The 18,066-nt window shown below is 43.4% G+C and overlaps 1 protein-coding gene across 1 annotated transcript in view; it reads right to left on the bottom strand.

Annotated features, from left to right (window-relative positions):
- The window catches only part of LOC144782219 (calpain-1 catalytic subunit-like), a 194,453-nt gene that overhangs the window by 89,620 nt on the left and 86,767 nt on the right, over nt 1-18,066 (bottom strand). The window contains exons 7-8 of the mRNA XM_078661454.1: nt 14,265-14,336; nt 5,418-5,503 (exon numbers count right to left, since the gene is read on the bottom strand). Of these exons, the coding sequence (XP_078517580.1) occupies nt 5,418-5,503; nt 14,265-14,336 (158 nt within the window). The remainder of the gene's footprint in view (nt 1-5,417; nt 5,504-14,264; nt 14,337-18,066) is intronic.

Raw genomic sequence — 18,066 nt, 5'->3', positions numbered from 1 at the left:
TGGTTTGGGATTCCATTTAAGATCATCTCATACCCGTCAGAGGTGGAAGGTCTCTCCAGGCGGATTGGCCGGCACTATTATCTGGTGTCGAAGGGGCAGGAATTTCCATTCATCCATAGGAGTGTGATTACAAGTACCTGGGCTCTACCGTCGCCAATGTTTCAGTCACCTTTCTTTTCTGAGGCAGTGGCGGTCCAGGGTATTGCTTAAACCATGAGAAGTTGTCAATCCCTCCCCTAATGGTTAACTGTGACCATGCAATGTGACCGTCCGAAGGCTAGCTTCAAAGGGCATTTGGAATTTGGAGCTTGAGTGGCAGTATTTGTCAACACATGATCCTTAGTGTCGAATTCTTGCATCCTAACTTTAGCTAATATGTTGGTTGTGACTGCACCAGACCGCCTTAAGGCCCCAAGGGTCCAGAACCTTCAGTTCCCAGGAGGTTGCTGTAGGAAAGGACCCCTGGATGATTTATCTTGTGATGGCAGAAGCAGGGACACTTGTCTGGTGGCGTGGAGAGTACTCTGATATTTTTGAAAGAACCTGCACAACAAAATTCAAATCTTTTGCAGCTTTTTAGGGCAGCATAAATGGCAAGCACACTGTGCAAAGACATAGGTCCTCATTGCAAGCTTACTAGAATGCCACGGGGCATTGACTATGTACCCCAGGGTGAGGAATTTACCACATTCTGTGTTTACATTATCAAAATGAAGTATAAACAATTCTTTTTTTAAATTACTGATTAAAAAACGTTTTTAACACAGTTAATTCTGCATGTTTTGCATTTTCTCTGGGCCTTTTTCCCAAATACATTTAGGCAGGTTTGACCTGCCATATTCAGAGGAAACTGCCTTGGTGTGAGAATTATTAGACAACTATAAATGCCTGTGCAAATTCTTGTTTGCAGAATGATCGGAATTTAGCCCTTAAATTGTAATGAAGGCAGGAGTGGTGGAAATCTGTTTCCAAACTCTAAAGAAATTGAGTGTGGGTCCCACGATAGGAAGGTACTGCGAGGTGGACTCAACATCATATTTAACTGTGGGGAGTGTTGTGTGAGAGTGACTGAAATTATACATCAAAATTAACATACCCATGAAGGCTCCTACGAAATGCAGGAATTGTCTCACCCCAGAGAGCCTGTACCTCAACAGTCATCTGAGAAGACCGAGGAAGAGTGTGAACCTTGGGCTGCTTGACTTTCCCATGGTTAGATTCTGTTACTGGATATTTTACAGTTACAGACAACATAAAGCCTTTACCACAAAGTAACTGCTATGAAGTGCACATGAAGGAAATGGGATCCAGGATAGGGTGTGGTCAGAATCCTCTGCAGATCCTGGACCAAAAAAACAGTCAAATTATAAGCCTAAATTTGGAGAAGAGAGAAGATGATAAAATAACACAAGGCTCCTGGACGCTGCTATACTTTCCATTATCTGCATGGAGAACAAAATCAAATATCGTGGAACTCATGCACTGGAATACAAGTCATGGGGTTTACCGCCCACAGAAGAGAAAGAAGGCATCAATTCCCTGTTGCTTCACCTCCTGCAGTCTGAAGTGGAGGGACACGTTCCTATAGTCCATCTGAAGATCCACAAACTGGATTAAATTCAAACAAGATGTGCTGGGGCAAGTAGATATGGAAAGCCTTCTCTGCAAGAGGCTGTTAGATGAGCGTCGACTAAGAAAAGTGATCTTTCCTTCAGCAACTGCAAAATTTGTACCACTCAAAGGAAGAGGCAAGAATTCCAGGTTATACACAAACAATTTCCAACCTAACAGACTACAGCTTGTTCTGGTTTCCTGCCAAGCTCTGGTTGATCACTATTGTTCAAAATATGGCTTTCACACAAACCAAGTGTGTGACTTTATGAAAGTTACGCTGGGACAACATTCTAATCTGGACTTGGGGATCCTTGTGATTGAAATCTCCAACTCTTGTCTGCAAACGAGTGCGATTTGAAGGGGTGAACTGGTTCCTTCTTATTGTAACTTTCAAGATGGTGGCTCTTCAAGCCATTATTCCTCTCATAAGGTCTGGGGACTACCTGTCCAATTGTGATCTGCAGTTGCTTAACTTCAGGTTTCAGTGCATTCCAATTTGTGTTGGGGAAAGGAACCTTTTCAGCTCACGGTGCTGCCAATTGGATTGTCATCTTCCTGCAGGATCTTTACAAAGGTATTGGCTCCATTAAATGGTTTTCTTCAGGTGCAGGGGATTCTAAAATGTACTTACCTTGATGACTGGCGATCTATTCTTCTTTTGTTATTGAGTGATGGGAGGCTAGGTCAACAATCACTCAGATATTTCAAGGTTTGTGTTCCTGATGACGTACACTTTTCTTATGTCGATCCTCCCCGAGACCAGCTCTTCATAAATCTCCTTTCCTTTCTAACCTGATTTGTGGGGGAGGGGGGGGGGGGGCAGTGGTGCAAGGTGTTTTTCCTTTAGGTCCAATAGCCATCTTCAGTTTAATTTTTGCAACCCTCCTGGCAATGTACTCTACATCAATGGGGACTTGGTGAATTTTTTCCCATATGAGTAGATGCAAAACCTCTGGCAATTTCACCTGCCTTTGCATCCGCCTGCCACAGATAAAAAATGTTTTAAACGGCATGTTTGCAGAATGCCATGCATCCTTAGTCCTCGCAGCAAATAATGAGAGAGGTGTGTGTTCCCCACTGCGACAAATTGGGAATACATAACTGCCGTACCACTGTCAGGAGCAGGACAATGTATTTTCTGTAATATTATTTACACCGAGTTAATTACACTGTCCAGCCCCTATTAGTAGCAGGAGGACCCTGCAGGCAGGTGCCTCACACCGGTCCCCAGCTGGGGATGTAGCTAGCAAGAATACTGGTTGGTGCAGGGACAATGTATTTACCCTAATTCAATCCTCATCATTATCTTGGTAGGCGCCCGACAGTTCACCTCAAAACAACAAATGTTTTGGGCATTTTTTTTCTATTTCACCTGGAAAGTAACCCTAGTTCCGCTCTAAAGATGAAAGACAAAAGGGGTGAATATTGCTATTTCTCTTTCCAAACAAAGCAGTCGACCACACTTACAAGCAACCAGGGCAATAGTCTAGTGGGTTCTAATTTGTTGCCAAAGTGTCACTGGCTCCTCCTCTACACCGAGTAGTCACAACAGATGCCAGTCTGACAGGAGAAATGATTCAGGGGATGTGGACACTGAGCAAAATGGGACATTGTTTCAACTCAAAGTTGCCATCAGCAGTGCCCCTTGCCTTCCAGCCTTTCAACCTCCTCCTCCATGGGCAAGCTATTTGTGTCCTAACAGACAAGAAGGTGGCATCAAGTGCCAGTGGGGCACGTGGTACCCGGGACTGGTATTAGTGACACACTCCCTGTGTTTATGGGTGGAGGCCAACAACTTTTACTTGGTCCCTTGAACCTGGCATGGAAGGAAAATGTTCTGGTGGATCAACCGAGCAGGATGTTCCCATCTTCTCCAGACTTGCATACAGAGAAAACGCTCTGCTTCCATGTTTGAGTTCCAGTTGCTACAGAGTGGATTTCTTTTCTCCTGTCCAATTATCCTCTTGTCTTCTGTACACATTTCTCAGAGCTTTGATTTTGGCCTTTTAGGCCGTGGTTTCCTCTTTTATCCACGGTGTCCCTGCTGCTTCCTCTGTGGTTTTGTCATCACCTCGTCTATTCCCAAAGCTATGTATTTTTCCATCTGCCCTTCTCCATCTTTGCTTGAAGTCATGGAGGTTGAGCAGTTAACACTTCATCTTTAGGGATGCTCCATGGACGTGGCAATCTGTGCTCAACAGAGTTGTTGCCAGTTGAACCAGGCCCCAAATGTTCTATAAGCATTTCTTAGGTGGTAGCCTCTTTAAGGGGCTGCATGTGGACTCTTGAAATTTCATTTTGGCGCTGGACTTCCTTTAGGAGATGTGCATCAATGGTCCTGAAGAGTCGTCTTCTAAGGGTGGAATAGGCTGTAATCTGTGCCGATTCAGAAGCCGGATTGGGCCAGATTCTTCTGTGGACACATTACAAAACAATTTGTTTTACATTTCCAGAATGGTGCTTTGTACTTTCTTGTCTTCATGGGGTTTGCTCCCTTTACTTTAGGGTTTTGAAGGGATCCGTTTAAGCAGTTGCAACCTGCTGCCATCTTCACAGACAATGTTTGTTTTTTGATCATCTTAAGTTCATTTCAGCATTTCAGTTAGCTTGGGGCTCTACATTTCATTAACACTTATCTTAAGCTCCCCCTGACAGGGTGATTCTGTCGCCTGCTCAGGAATTTCACCTCAAGGGCCAGAAAGCTTTGGTTTTCAAATTCTTCTTGATGTGCATCTAGTATCATTCAGATCTCATGCTGGGACATCCATAACGTCGAACCCTTGACTGCAAAGGTCTTCCTGGCATGTTTCCGCCATTTGAAGGTTTGTTGGCTGATAAAGTGTGCAGTTGTTGATCATACAGCTTTTAGTTATTAAATAATAAAAACATATAGGCAGAAGGGCACTCAGGGACAGGGGGAATAGGATAGGGAAGATCTACCTATAGGATTAAACATGGACAGGCATAACTTTGGCAGTAAATCACCCAGGTCAAAGAGTCTGGAGGGACAGAAGTCAAACAACAAGGAGCTTTAAGATCAGGAAAGCACAGATACAGGTTAAACCTGCACCTTGCAAATGGAGATACATTCTGATACAGTGACACAGGGTCTGGAGAGTTATCAGACATAGCACAGGATTCGAGAACAGAGAGCAAGGAGAGAGGAGAGATTAGAGTCAAGTGCAAAGATACTTGGTAATACAAAGACGGGATACTGTTAGCATTATTAAAATACATTTTAGGAAAGTAAAACACATTAGAAAAGAAACCGCTAAGGTATGAACACAGCAGAACAAAGACTCTGACCCACTTTCACAATAGGTTGCCCTCAGAGGCCCAAATTCTGTTGCAAGTGAAGTGCTTCATCAGGACTTCATCAACGCTGAACAGCACTGCCATAGCTAACCATTGGTTATATGGGAGCTGTAAGATGCAACCAGGGTATATGGAAAACCCCACAGGGAAAACAACAAAATAGTTGACACTCGCAAGGGTTAGGCAGTATGTTGCAAGATCCGCCAACATCTATGGAGTGCCAGTCGAGAAAACCCTCAAACCACATCACCCAGGCTTACCTAGATGAGTGAAAGTTTAGATGACCCACTCTCCTGTTGAGGCCCTTCCTGAGGAAATCACACAGATATCAGCCCTCAATCTGTTTTAACAACCTGGAATTGGTGAATGCTGGTACTGCACAAAAATGTGCATCATTACATGACAGGACATGGCTTCCACTTCTTATCCAGTATGTGTATCTGGCTTCAACAACCCTTAAGTAGTTCTCCCACATAGTTTCCATTTACCCATCACTCCATGGACCAGTCCACTCGGTATGTCCCCAAGGATTGCGAATTCGGAGCAGCTGAACAGGACCATCTTTTGTCTGGACCTTTGAAAGCAAACCAGAATACAAACAGTTTTTTAGTTAAATATCAATTCAACCTTCATTACCCTAGCAATACCTAAGATGCAGTTTCCCAAAACACCCTAGTCTCCGTTTGCTGGCAATAGGAGCCTCTAAATGATCTACACACCTAGACACACTGTTGAACAATTTACTAGGAAACATCATGTCTGGCAGCATGGATTCCTCTCAGGTCTGTCCATAAGGACCACCTCATCAAGATCCCTAGAAGGGAGTTTCAACAGGCAAAGCCCCATTAGATCCTAATCATATTTACATGTAGGACAATGTATTTAGGAGTTCTGTAGAGCACCCATTAAAAAGGACACCCTATGAACACTTTGGAGTACATGTATGTGTTGTTGATTGGTGTTGATAGCCAACGTCTTGAATCGAGTGCTGTAATGCAGTAAAGGAGAACGCAGCTGATATTGGTTGTCATAGAATATTAGTTGGAAGCTACCAAAAAACGGTTGATTGTGTCACTCCCCAGTAACAATTTCTCAATATAAATTTTCTGATATAATGTAAAACATAGTTCGCTTATTTGCCTCATATGTTCCATGTTCTATCCATTCTATGGATCAATTTTGCCCTTCAACTGGTTCTACATCACCTTTAGTGCAGATGACATGTAACACAGATGTTCTGTTTGCAGCTTCGGCCCATTAGCACAAGATTAGGTGCTAATTGGAATTCTCATAAATTAATTTGCTAATCATTTCTAAATCCATTTTACTTGGTGGGGGGGGGTGAAACAGACATGCCGAGTTAAAGTGATTGCAAGCAGGCGCCCGTGTAAGGGGGCGGGTGTACTGCTTAAAAAACACAAGCGGTTTCAGCTGAAGCAGCGCATGTCCAGCCTGCAGTAAGAGAAACTCAATGATAAGTATGGGAGGAGAGTGGGTGCGGCTTCTCTCCCATACTCTACTACAGCAGTCTGGCAGAGCGAGCAGTGCATGCGTGCTACCGCTAGGCTCGACCTAAAAATAGGCTACCTCTTGGGAAAATCCCAAAACTGTGGCAACATTTTTTTTGTTCAGCTCTGTATGTTCCTGAAAGCTGCTGGGAAGAGTACTTTTTTCCTATTTTACCCAAAACTCAAAATGTAGGTAAATTTTGCATATTTTCTCTGTCTCCTCCAGGGAAATCCATAAACCCTGGGTACTTTTAGAATCCCCAGGATGTTGGAAAAAAAGGACACAAATTTGGTGTGGATACATTTGTGGAAAAATGTTATGGAGCCCTAAGCGCAAACTACCCTAAATTTGCCAAAAAAAGAGCTCAGCACTGGCGGGGAAAAGGCCCAGCAGCTACGGGGTTAACCGTCTCTACCCAAAATGTTTGACTTTATTATCATCTTGAAATCTTTTAAATACCTCATGCACCATCTGTTCACTGTGGAGCCTCACTAATTTGATCTCCTCTTGAAGTAATTCTAAACCCAAACTTTATCCTCAGGTTGGTCAATTGCCACAGCCTGCAGAGCTTGTGCCAGCTTGCGTTCTGGCTCATTAAGGAATGTGCTTTCTACTTTTTTCTTAAGAGTGACAGTGCGCTTTATAAAAACCTACAACATAACATAATACGACCTAACTTAAAAGCCTTGATATTAATACAGCTTAAAAGTAAAATTTTAAAGCATTCAAGACTATCCCAAAGGATGCATTCTCCGTAAATCGAAAGAAAATTCTTGCATCAGTTGTTTATAGTCATTGAACAAGGTATGGTCTTTCAAAAGACACATAACAGCTTAACACCATAGAGGTTTCTAATATGTTGGGCACTTAGTTTGACCTGAAAAATCAATTATACTTTACAGGAGAATCATCAGAAAGCAGAGGGGCAAAATGCCATAAGCAGTACAAACTACTGTATACGAAACCAGAAATGTCAAATCATGCTTGGTTATTATATTTCTCACTGAAAAATGGCTATAGGCAATCTTTACGATTCATTTTCCTTCAAGTGTTAATTTGCAAGCTGTAGCATGTTAGCCCTTCCCTTATTTTAGCTTATCAGAAGTAACAGTGCAAAACTGCTTCATTGTAACATTAAAATACCTTTAATAAAAGAGGATGTAGGGGAAGTAAATAATTCTAATATGACATTTCTCAGGGGTTGTAGGTCATAGTAGGTAATGAAGTACAATGGCTTACTCATTTTCAACTGTGAGCTCCTAGTCCCAATACCCCACTTGTAAAATCTGCCAAACCATTTGAAGTCCTCTTCACTATAATGCCTTGGTTTTGACTAACAATACAAGCCACCCAATACAATACAAGCCAATACAAGACTCAGGCGTGACATTCCAGTCTTTTGTGATAAACTGATGATACCTGGGTTACTTGCAACATAACTCTATCAACCTTCTCTCTTCATAGAGAATCAGAAACTGAATACATTTTCCTTTTCTGGACAATGCATTGACATTTCCTTATAGAAAGTTTAGCCTATCCACCATAATATCACAATTTCCTAAAACCATCTTTTCTTACCCCTCATGCTGATTTTAGAATTCCGTATTCACACAAGGGAATGCAGCAGGATAGTCAGTCTGCTGGGACCTCATCAGCTACCACAAATTCCACCATCCTATCATATGCCTATCATTCATACGTTAAATGATCGCCCAAATCAAAATATTAACCCGATGGAGAATAAAGAACATAGTTTGTCGGGCAGGTACTCCATCACCAACGTGATGGATATACAATCTGCCTTTTTACAAGTGCCATAGGATTCAATGCACTTGTAATAAGGTGGATAGGAAATCTGTCATGTTGGTGATGGAGTAACCTGCCCGTCGAAATCTAATTTAGGGCCTAATAATTATTTTTTTCAAAATGCACTATAGGTGTATTCTCTCTGCCATAAATTCCTATATGAAAGAGGTTTCCGAATTGCTGGTTGTTTTTAGAAACTTGAAGGCAATAAACTCTCTCTATACCTAATAGACCCCCCATGGAATTGATTTTTAACATTATAAACAATGGTCATGAAGGCAGGGACTCATTGATTAAATTTGGGAAGCAGTGGCTGCATTTCTTTTTTTAGGTCTAGCCTCTCAATGCGCATGCGCATTGAGCAGAGCGAGACTATAGGGACTTAAACAGACTTTACCCAACTTGGCGATTTGGTGCTGTGCCCGTGCGCTTTTAGGTCAATGCGCAAGTGCATTGACCTAAAATGCGCGTGCACATCATCAAATCGCCATCTGTTCCCCAGCAGCTCTTCCCGCTCCGCCCCACAAGCTTCCCCCAGCGTGCGCTCTGCCTCAGCCGTACTCCTCCCACACCTTTGAAGTGAAGCTTAGCTTCACTTCAAAGGCCCCTGCTGCTTCACACCCTCATGCCGCTCTCCCTGCTCCGCCCCCTCCCCTGCCCGCCGTGTCGCATTTCTCCTCCCCCCTCCCCACAGCAATGCCCTCCGTCTTGTTCTTTCAGCTGTCTCCTTGCCACTCATGGGTACAATCTCCTCGTGCCTTCGACCAACACCTCATGCTTGCCGCTTCGGAAGAATCAGTTTTTGTTTATATTTTACATAGGCCTTTATTTATAAACTGCGCCGCTTTAACTTCACATTTAAGGAGCGATGCGCTCTGCATGGCGCAGTGCAACTCCTTTTTTGCTACTCTACATAGCTCTGCAGCTCATCAGATTTCATGGGACAGACTGGGAACTCTCCCTTCTCTGGGCTGAGCTCTTTCAATCCTCCCAAAGTAATGATTTTTATACACCCATGCCAGTGTTGTGCCCGACACCATGTGCGATCCTTAGCGAAATGTGATTAGTGTTTTTTATGACCCTGTCAACAGCGGGAGTCACTTTTCTTCTAGCTTCCCAGTTCACATACACAGCTAAGTACAGACAACTAACCTCCCAGACGGACATTTCTTACTAATAATTCATCCCTTGCCCCTGCTGCTTCACACCCTCATGCCGCTCTCCCTGCTCCGCCCCCTCCCCTGCCCGCCGTGTCGCATTTCTCTTCCCCCCTCCTCACAGCAATGCCCTCCGTCTTGTTCTTTCAGCTGTCTCCTTGCCACTCGTGGGTACAATCTCCTCGTGCCTTCGACCAACACCTCATGCTTGCCGCTTCGGAAGAATCAGTTTTTGTTTATATTTTACATAGGCCTTTATTTATAAACTGCGCCGCTTTAACTTCACATTTAAGGAGCGATGCGCTCTGCATGGCGCAGTGCAACTCCTTTTTTGCTACTCTACATAGCTCTGCAGCTCATCAGATTTCACCAGACAGACTGGGAACTCTCCCTTCTCTGGGCTGAGCTCTTTCAATCCTCCCAAAGTAATGATTTTTATACACCCATGGCAGTGTTGTACCCAACACCATGTGCGATCCGTAGCGAAATGTGATTAGTGTTTTTTATGACCCTGTCAACAGCGGGAGTCACTTTTCTTCTAGCTTCCCAGTTCACGTACACAGCTAAGTACAGACAACTAACCTCCCAGACGGACATTTCTTACTAATAATTCGTCCCTTGAGCGATTGTTGGCATGGCGGGAGCACCACCAAATCCACCTCCACATCCACCATCACCTCCACATCCACCATGACATCCACTGCCATATCTACCACATCCACCACCGCATCTACCACCACATCCACCACACCCACCACCACCGCATCCACCACCACCACATCCACCACCACATCCACCACATCCACCACCACATCCTCCACCACATCCACCACCACATCTAACACCACATCCAACACATCCACCACCACTTCCACCACCACCGCATCCACCACCACCACCGCATCCACCACCACCACATCCACCGCATCCACCACCACATCCACCACCACATCCACCATGACATCCACCATGACATCCACCGACACATCCACCCCCACATCCACCACCACTGCATCCACCACCACATCCACCACCACATCCATCACACCCACCACCACATCCACCGCATCCACCACCACATCCACCGCATCCACCACCACATCCACCACAACCACCACATCCACCACCACATCCAACACATCCACCACCACTTCCACCACCACCGCATCCACCACCACCACCGCAACCATCCACCACCAGCACATCCACCACCACCACCGCATCCACCACCACCACCCCATCCACCACCACCACATCCACCACCTCATCCACCACCGCAACCACCACCACCACATCCACCACCATCACTTCCACCACCACATCCACCACCACATCCACCACATCCACCACCACCACATCCACCACCTCCACCACATCCACCACCTCCACCACCACCACATCCACCACCACCACCACCACATCCACCACCACATCCATCCCCACATCCACCACCATCACCACCACATCCACCATCACCACCACCACCACATCCACCACCACCATATCCTCCAGATCCACCACCACCACATCTATATGAGTGTGTGTGTGTGTGTGTGTGTGTGTGTGTGTGTGTGTGTGTGTGTGTGGCTCTGTGTGTGTGTAGGTGCAAATGCAATGTTCTTGGATTTTCGTCACAATAAAATACACTGAACATAATCTTCACAAAAGTTATTTACAAACGTTTAAGCTATTGCCATTATAAATTACAATAAATTTTATTTAAGTAATAATTATTTACAAAATTAAAAGCCATTGTTATTTGTAATATCAATACATCTAAGTCACGTAAATACAACACACATTGCATTACAAATGCTATAGGTGTCACATTTGCAAAAGTTAAAACTATTGACATTGTAACTGACAAAGCTATTAATTTTCCTATTTTCAAAACCAACACATAATAAAAAAAGTGTCATTTACAATACCAATCGCTCAAACTTTCCTAATGCGAGACCTATTGCATTTCCAATGCTTGTCCTTTTGGCCGTCTCATAAGTAAGATTAGATAACACAGAAAATAATTATCCAGAGGGAGTGAATATGTACTTTATTTGGCTTCTTGAAGTATTTAACAATACTGCTGGCCATCTTCCAATTATGGGGCCTAATTACCTCTTGCATTACTAACCTGTCTTGCAGAGAATCCTTCTCTTACCCAGCTGATGCTCTTGTAGAAAGGTCGATACTTAACTCTTAATGTCTTCATCTTCTGGCAGCAAATTCCCATGTTCTCCAATTCTTCTGTTTACCTCACTATATGCAGGTTTGCCCTCCTAGAGTGGATCTTGCGGTCTCCATTTTTCCTCTCAAAGAGCTTACATCAGTTTTCTTGTTGGATGCTGTCTACTCAGACAAGCTCTTCCAGGGTGGTAATCTGCTCCTCCGCCCCACCACCCGTCAATGCTGAGACCTCATTCTTCTCATTAAGGTAATGGACATCCTCGTCGCTGTGCTAGTCTGAGCCAAAGCATTCTGAATGTTACTATTAATGTGTACTTCGTTCATTATTCATTAAAAATGATGTCTGAAGGAGAGCTCTACGGAATGTACGTAGATGTAATCCTTGGCATCAGAACCTTATGTTTGGTGTTGGGCTCCCTGCTAAATCCTAAAACAACACGACAAGTAAAGCGAAGCAAACCTGAAGATTAACAAATCAGCGTGACCAGTCTCGTGAAAAAATAACCCTTATTTTGGACATAGAACCTTCACCCATATATCATGGTATTCTTCATAATAGGGTCTGGATGGCTCTACGAACAATGGGAGCTCTTATAGAGTTGATAGGAGATAATAAAAGGGATCCTAGATGAAACAGAGTTGACATTATCTAGAGCATCACCCAAGGAATAATTAATTCGACCAGGCTCTGATAATATTAAAAAATATCGTTGAGTGTCACAGATTATTAATTATTCCACATCTTTTAATCAACATGTTTCAAGCCAAAATATTAAGTCTCCATGGGTATGGTCTTCCTCAGGCTTATGATATCCCTACCTCTGCTCACTCTACCGTAAACTATAATGTGAAAAAGTATAGAGGGCAGTATAGAACAAACACAATACACACACTAATGTACTCACTCACTGGTAAGCCTTAGATACATTTTCCAAGATCAGGCTACATGAAAGGTGGGGGGTGGGAGGGGATTAGAGTGGGAGCTCACTTTCTTACAGTCAACAGTTTTTAAAGGGTGTGTGTCTGAAAGTACACATAACCACCTCCAACATTTTGAATAATTTTCCCTGATAAGTCATCAGATGTATTGAACATCGGATTAGTGAAGGAACAAACTGAAAACTTGATCCTTTGCCCACCACATATTTTCAAAGTCAGGAAGACTTTTTAAACTGGAGGCTTCTTAAACTCTTGCTTGTACCAGGATGGTTTGAGTTTTCTGGAGGTCATCCGCACTCAAACTCAAGCTCTTTTCCCAAACCCTCACTTTCATTCAAGGTTGAACCTTCTGACGTTTTTCGACAAAGGAATAGCAATGCAAGAATATTTTATTGTAAATTTCTAAAACATTTCTGCTTTTCTTTATTTGTTGAAAGAAGGGCACTGTTGTATTACTGTGAATTCAGATAAGCCTTTCCATTGGTCCAGCATGGACAATGGTACCAGAGGCAAGGTCTGTAAAATCCATAAGGGTCACGCTAATAAGATTCTTTTATAGCGTTCCAGTTTACAGAATACTTAAATTGAGGCACTCTCTTGTGCATAAGCAAAAAAGGGTGGTTTCAAATTGGAAAACGTGTTTCGACTTGACAGGAGAACTCAGAGTACTGGTTTTCTCTCCAATTTTACCTGTTTCATTAACACCTTATATTGCTTCTGGTGCCCCTGTCTCCACCACCAGAGTCTACCATCTATCTGGCAAATCAGCCCCTCCCTCACTATTCTCAGTTATGGTTATTTTCTATCCTGCATCTGAACTCACTGTTATATTCAATGTATCCAGATTCACTCCAGCAGATGAATTTGGGACCTCATTTTCAACTATCTGTGCTTCTTGGTCAGGCATTCGAGCTGGTCCTTCGGACTTCCCAATCTTAACATGTACAGAAGGTGGAGGGCCATCAAAAGCTGGAACACGTAACCTCAGCAGAGAGCAGGTGAGTACCTTCTTGGTCTTGATCCCACAGACCCATCATCCACCTGGAGTGACAATTTGTTGGATAGTTTCCACCCGTCATTGGTCCTCATCAGTATCCCTTCCATTGTCCTTAGTATCACAGGCAAAGCAGACATCCAGCAGGGCATAAACCCTTGTTGTTTATTAACGCCCCAGTCTTTGCACAAACTAGGCAGGAAATCAAATAACTTTTCTTTCTCAAAGCATTGAAATCACTCCTCACACTTAACATACACTAAGAATACAAGCATTTATGTCCATCACTGCTGCCTTAGATTAACTCATAAACATATGCTTTCATGTCTTACCTTAAAGAACACTACAGTCGATCTCTACTATCAGAACCTACCTTCCCCTGCAATGACCTTCTGACTTCAGGCTTACATTTTTCTATACAGTGCTCTCCTGCTTTTTGACTTGGTTTGCAATATACAAATATCACATAAATACATATATACCTTTACTGTCACTAAGATAACACAGTAGGTGCATATATGATAAACACAAGCTGTAAACTATTTATGACTGGCGGAGATTGTACATGCACCATATCCATAAACACTTCTTATTGTTATGTATGTTTCATATCATATAGGAATGTATCTATGAGAAACTCATGTATGTAGAGTGAGAGTGATACAGTCATAGATTTTGTGAGGTGTAGCATTTACCTTTACAATTTTTGTGACTGAAGAGTTGTACATTGAGGAAACTGCCCTTACCTGGTTCATGCCTGTCACAGAATAAGCATGCTTGCTGAGGATCCCTTGTTCATTCTGTTGCTCTAATTCACCCTGGAAACAGAAACAAGTTTTCTTTTATTTTTTGAATGGAAAGACCCCACATTTAGGTTTGGCTAGGGACGCAAGCAGACCAAAACATCCTGCTGAAAATCATTTGTGTTGTATCATTACTTGCTCACATAGAAGTGACAGTAATTTGGCTCTGCATACTGTAAAGCGTCTGTGCTGTACTACTAAGTGTACAGTTGAAGTATGACCTACTTACATTGAAAAGGATATTACAATAAAGAGCTTATTTCCATTAAATAGAGGAAGAAGGTTCTTTATAGAGCCAAACCACTCCAAGGTGACTTGCAGTATCCTTATAATGTAAGGTATAGGGTATTATGTCTGTTGCAGTGTACAGCCACACATTCATTCTTCCCCCAGCCCTCTCCTAAATCCATCTGTCTAATGGCCCTTCTTGTGAAAAAAATATTGTGGTTTCAATATTTCTGTGAAAATAAATATCATTAGAGAGCTTGCATGGCTACCAGGCTTGAGTAGTGATGTCAAAATAAGGCGATAATAGCCAGAAGTATAGATCGTTACCTGTCAATAGCGGGGTTGTTCTCCACTGAGGATTTTCAAGTGATATCAGCTAGACAAGAGCGAAGTAAACCCCAGAGTACAAAACTCCACGTTATTGACAGTCACCCACTTACAACTTTATGGTGTATTTGGACCTCACAGATCCTCTTCCACTGCTCAGAACAGCAGCACAGGGTTAGAAGAGTTATAGGGCTATTCACAACATGGCCTCCACTCTCTATCAGCCTTCCCTTTAAAGTACCAGGTGTCCTGCAACCCAGTTCACCAGTCTTAGAAGAACCCTCTACTACTGATACCAAAATAAACTGACTGGTGTCTTGCCAACCATCCGCATAACTCAACATCTTCCGCTATTCAAAACATGGTACATGTTACATGGCAACCGTCCATCCTTTATGCCTTCTCTCCCCGTCCTACCCCAAAATGCGCTCTCCGCACACACACAAGGCTCAGCTCCGCACTGAGAGAGGCTCTGCTAGAGCCACTTGTCAGTAAGGCCTGCATTTCTCTGTAAGTCACAGTGATTCCTATCCACTCGTACCTCATGGAGAGGCCAGGAGTCGGCACCTGACAAAGAACCTACTTCAGAACCCAGTGTTTTGCTGCTCTAATGCCAAAGCATTGAATAACCAGGAACTTTAACTCAGTCCTCTCGATAGCTGCTCCCAGAGCCATACACAGTAAGTCCATTACAGACAGGTATTATAGGCTTCCACATATTGTATACATACATCTAGAATCTCTAGTGGAAAATAGAAAACATTGAACTTATATCATTAATTTACTCATTTAGAAACACCTCTTCTCCAAGCATGTATCTCAAGACATTAATCTTTACGTAGTATAGATAATAAGCGTCTGTCTCATTGAATGAGTGCTGTACAACATGGTTACCTTGACCAGTAGTGTCTATACTATACTACTGATTGCTTTCCTAGAAGGAAATATAAACTGGACTTGCCGATGCTATTAGTAGTAGAGTACCGCTCTCTGCAAATAGCATGGACACACTGGATAACGTCCAGTTGGTAATGCAGAGATATATCATAGAAATCCCAGAATTCTCTCTCCCCAACTCCAGCACTCCAAGTGGTATAAACTAAAGACTCGCCCATGCATATTTTGCTTACTGTTGCATGATCAGTTTATTCCAAATGATCTGTCATTAACCTACCCAGCAGAAATCCCCATGCAGGACACATGATCCGGATCTCGCTGCATCTGTCTTTAGGTGAAAGCTCCTCAAAGAGTACATTCAAACCTATTTATTTTATTATTATTATTTTATACATTTGTTAGGCGCACAGCTACCCAAAAAGGGTTTCCCGGCGCCGAGACACAAGACAAGATAGGTGTATCAAATGAAACAAGTAGGAATTATTTCTCAAACAACCAGGTCTTTATGCTTCTCCTGAACATGGCGTAATTCTCCTCCTTGCGAATATGAGGAGGGAGTGTGTTCCAGAGGGAGGGTCCCAGGTGTGAAAAGGACCTCTCACCCATTCTTGCCAGCTTAAACCTGGGTACACAGAAAGTAGCTGTAAATTGTGAGCGTAGATTTCGATTTGGAAAGTAAGGGTGGGCTAACGCTTGAAGATATTTTGGCGCCGTACCAGCTTTAATCCTGAACATGTAGCTCAGAGCTTTGAACCTGATCCGGTTCTCAACCCTGAGCCAATGCAGATCCCTCAGGCATCTGGATACGCTAGAGGATTTAGAGATATTGCATAGTAATCTGGCGGCTGAGTTTTGTACCAGTTGAAGTCGCCTAATTACTGCCTGGTTCGAACCAAGGTACAGGATGTTGCCGTAGTCAAGCTGAGAAGTTATAAGGGCGTTGACTACGGTCTTTTGGGTAGTGGGAGGCAACATCCACAGAATTTTTCTTAGCCATTTTATGATGGTGAAACAGAGGCCAGCAACCTTGTTGGCTTGTTGTCTCATAAAGAGGGTGTTGTCAACAACTACCCCCAAATTGCGTACATGAGTAGTAGGTTGGGGAAGTTGTCCTAAGCTTAAAGGCCAATGTGTGGAGTTCCATAAGTGTTGGTGTTTTCCTAAGAGGAGGACCTCTGTTTTTTCTCCATTCAACTTCAGCTGGTTGTTAGACATCCAGCTGAAAATATCGTGGAGACCTAGTCTGAGGGAGGAATGAGCAGAAGGGTTGGATTCGGACAGTGAAAAAATAATCTGCGAATCATCCGCATAGGTCATGAGGGTGAGTCCTGATTTGTCCGCAACATCTGCCAATGGACGGAGGTACAAGTTAAAAAGTAGCGGGCTCAGAATTGAGCCCTGGGGTACTCCATGGGGGGCAATGAACGAATCAGAGCAGGCCAAGGGGGAGGTTATTTGAAATGTCCGATCTGTCAAAAAAGACATGATCCAGTCAAGTGCAGTCCCACAGATGCCATTTCGTTTTAACGTTGTGAGTAGCTTTTTGTGTGAGATGGTGTCAAAGGCCGCACTCAAGTCAAGAAGAATGAGTGCGACCGTTTGACCCTCATCCAGGAGTTTCCGGATGTTTTCAGTTACTCCTAGTAGAGCTGTCTCCGTAGAGAAACCTGCCCTGAAGCCAGACTGTGACGGATGAAGGAGAGAATTTTCTTCAGTGAAATGAGTTAAGACAGAATGAGTATGTCTTTCCAGGAGTTTCGAGAAGACTGGTAAGAGAGAGATGGGTCGGTAGTTGGCTAGTATCTCGGGGTCGGCTGTGGGTTTCTTTAGAAGTGGACTGACCATAGCGTGCTTCCAAATTGAGGGAACTGTGGAGAGGCTGAGGGAGGAATTTAAAGTGTCCATGATAATAGTCAAGGAGGGGATATCTAGTTGTTTCAAGACACTAACGGGAATAGGGTCGCGGGGGGAGCCAGATTTTAAGGTTTTGAGTGTGGATATCAAAGATTCAATGGTGATCAAAGGCCAGTGGTCAAGGAGATTGGTGGCACAGGATGTGGACTCAGTGTCGACATTTGTGGCTGTTGTACCTGTGTTGGTGTTGATGTCGCTAATTATTTTATCAATGTTTTCGGTAAAGAAAATGGCGAGATCTTGGCATTGTGTTTTGTTAAGAGGGCGAGCGGTAGCAGTAGTATGTACACCTGCTAATTCCTTCACCTGTTGAAAAGCGTTTTTGCTTTGTTTGTGGCGGTATGTATAACGTTAGCAACGTGAAGGGCTCAGGCCTTAG

The sequence above is a fragment of the Lissotriton helveticus genome, chromosome 9, assembly GCF_964261635.1.
Source record: "Lissotriton helveticus chromosome 9, aLisHel1.1, whole genome shotgun sequence".
Taxonomy (NCBI): Eukaryota; Metazoa; Chordata; class Amphibia; order Caudata; family Salamandridae; genus Lissotriton; species Lissotriton helveticus.
Note: the sequence above shows the minus strand (reverse complement) of the source record. Positions and strands in the feature narration are given on the sequence as shown.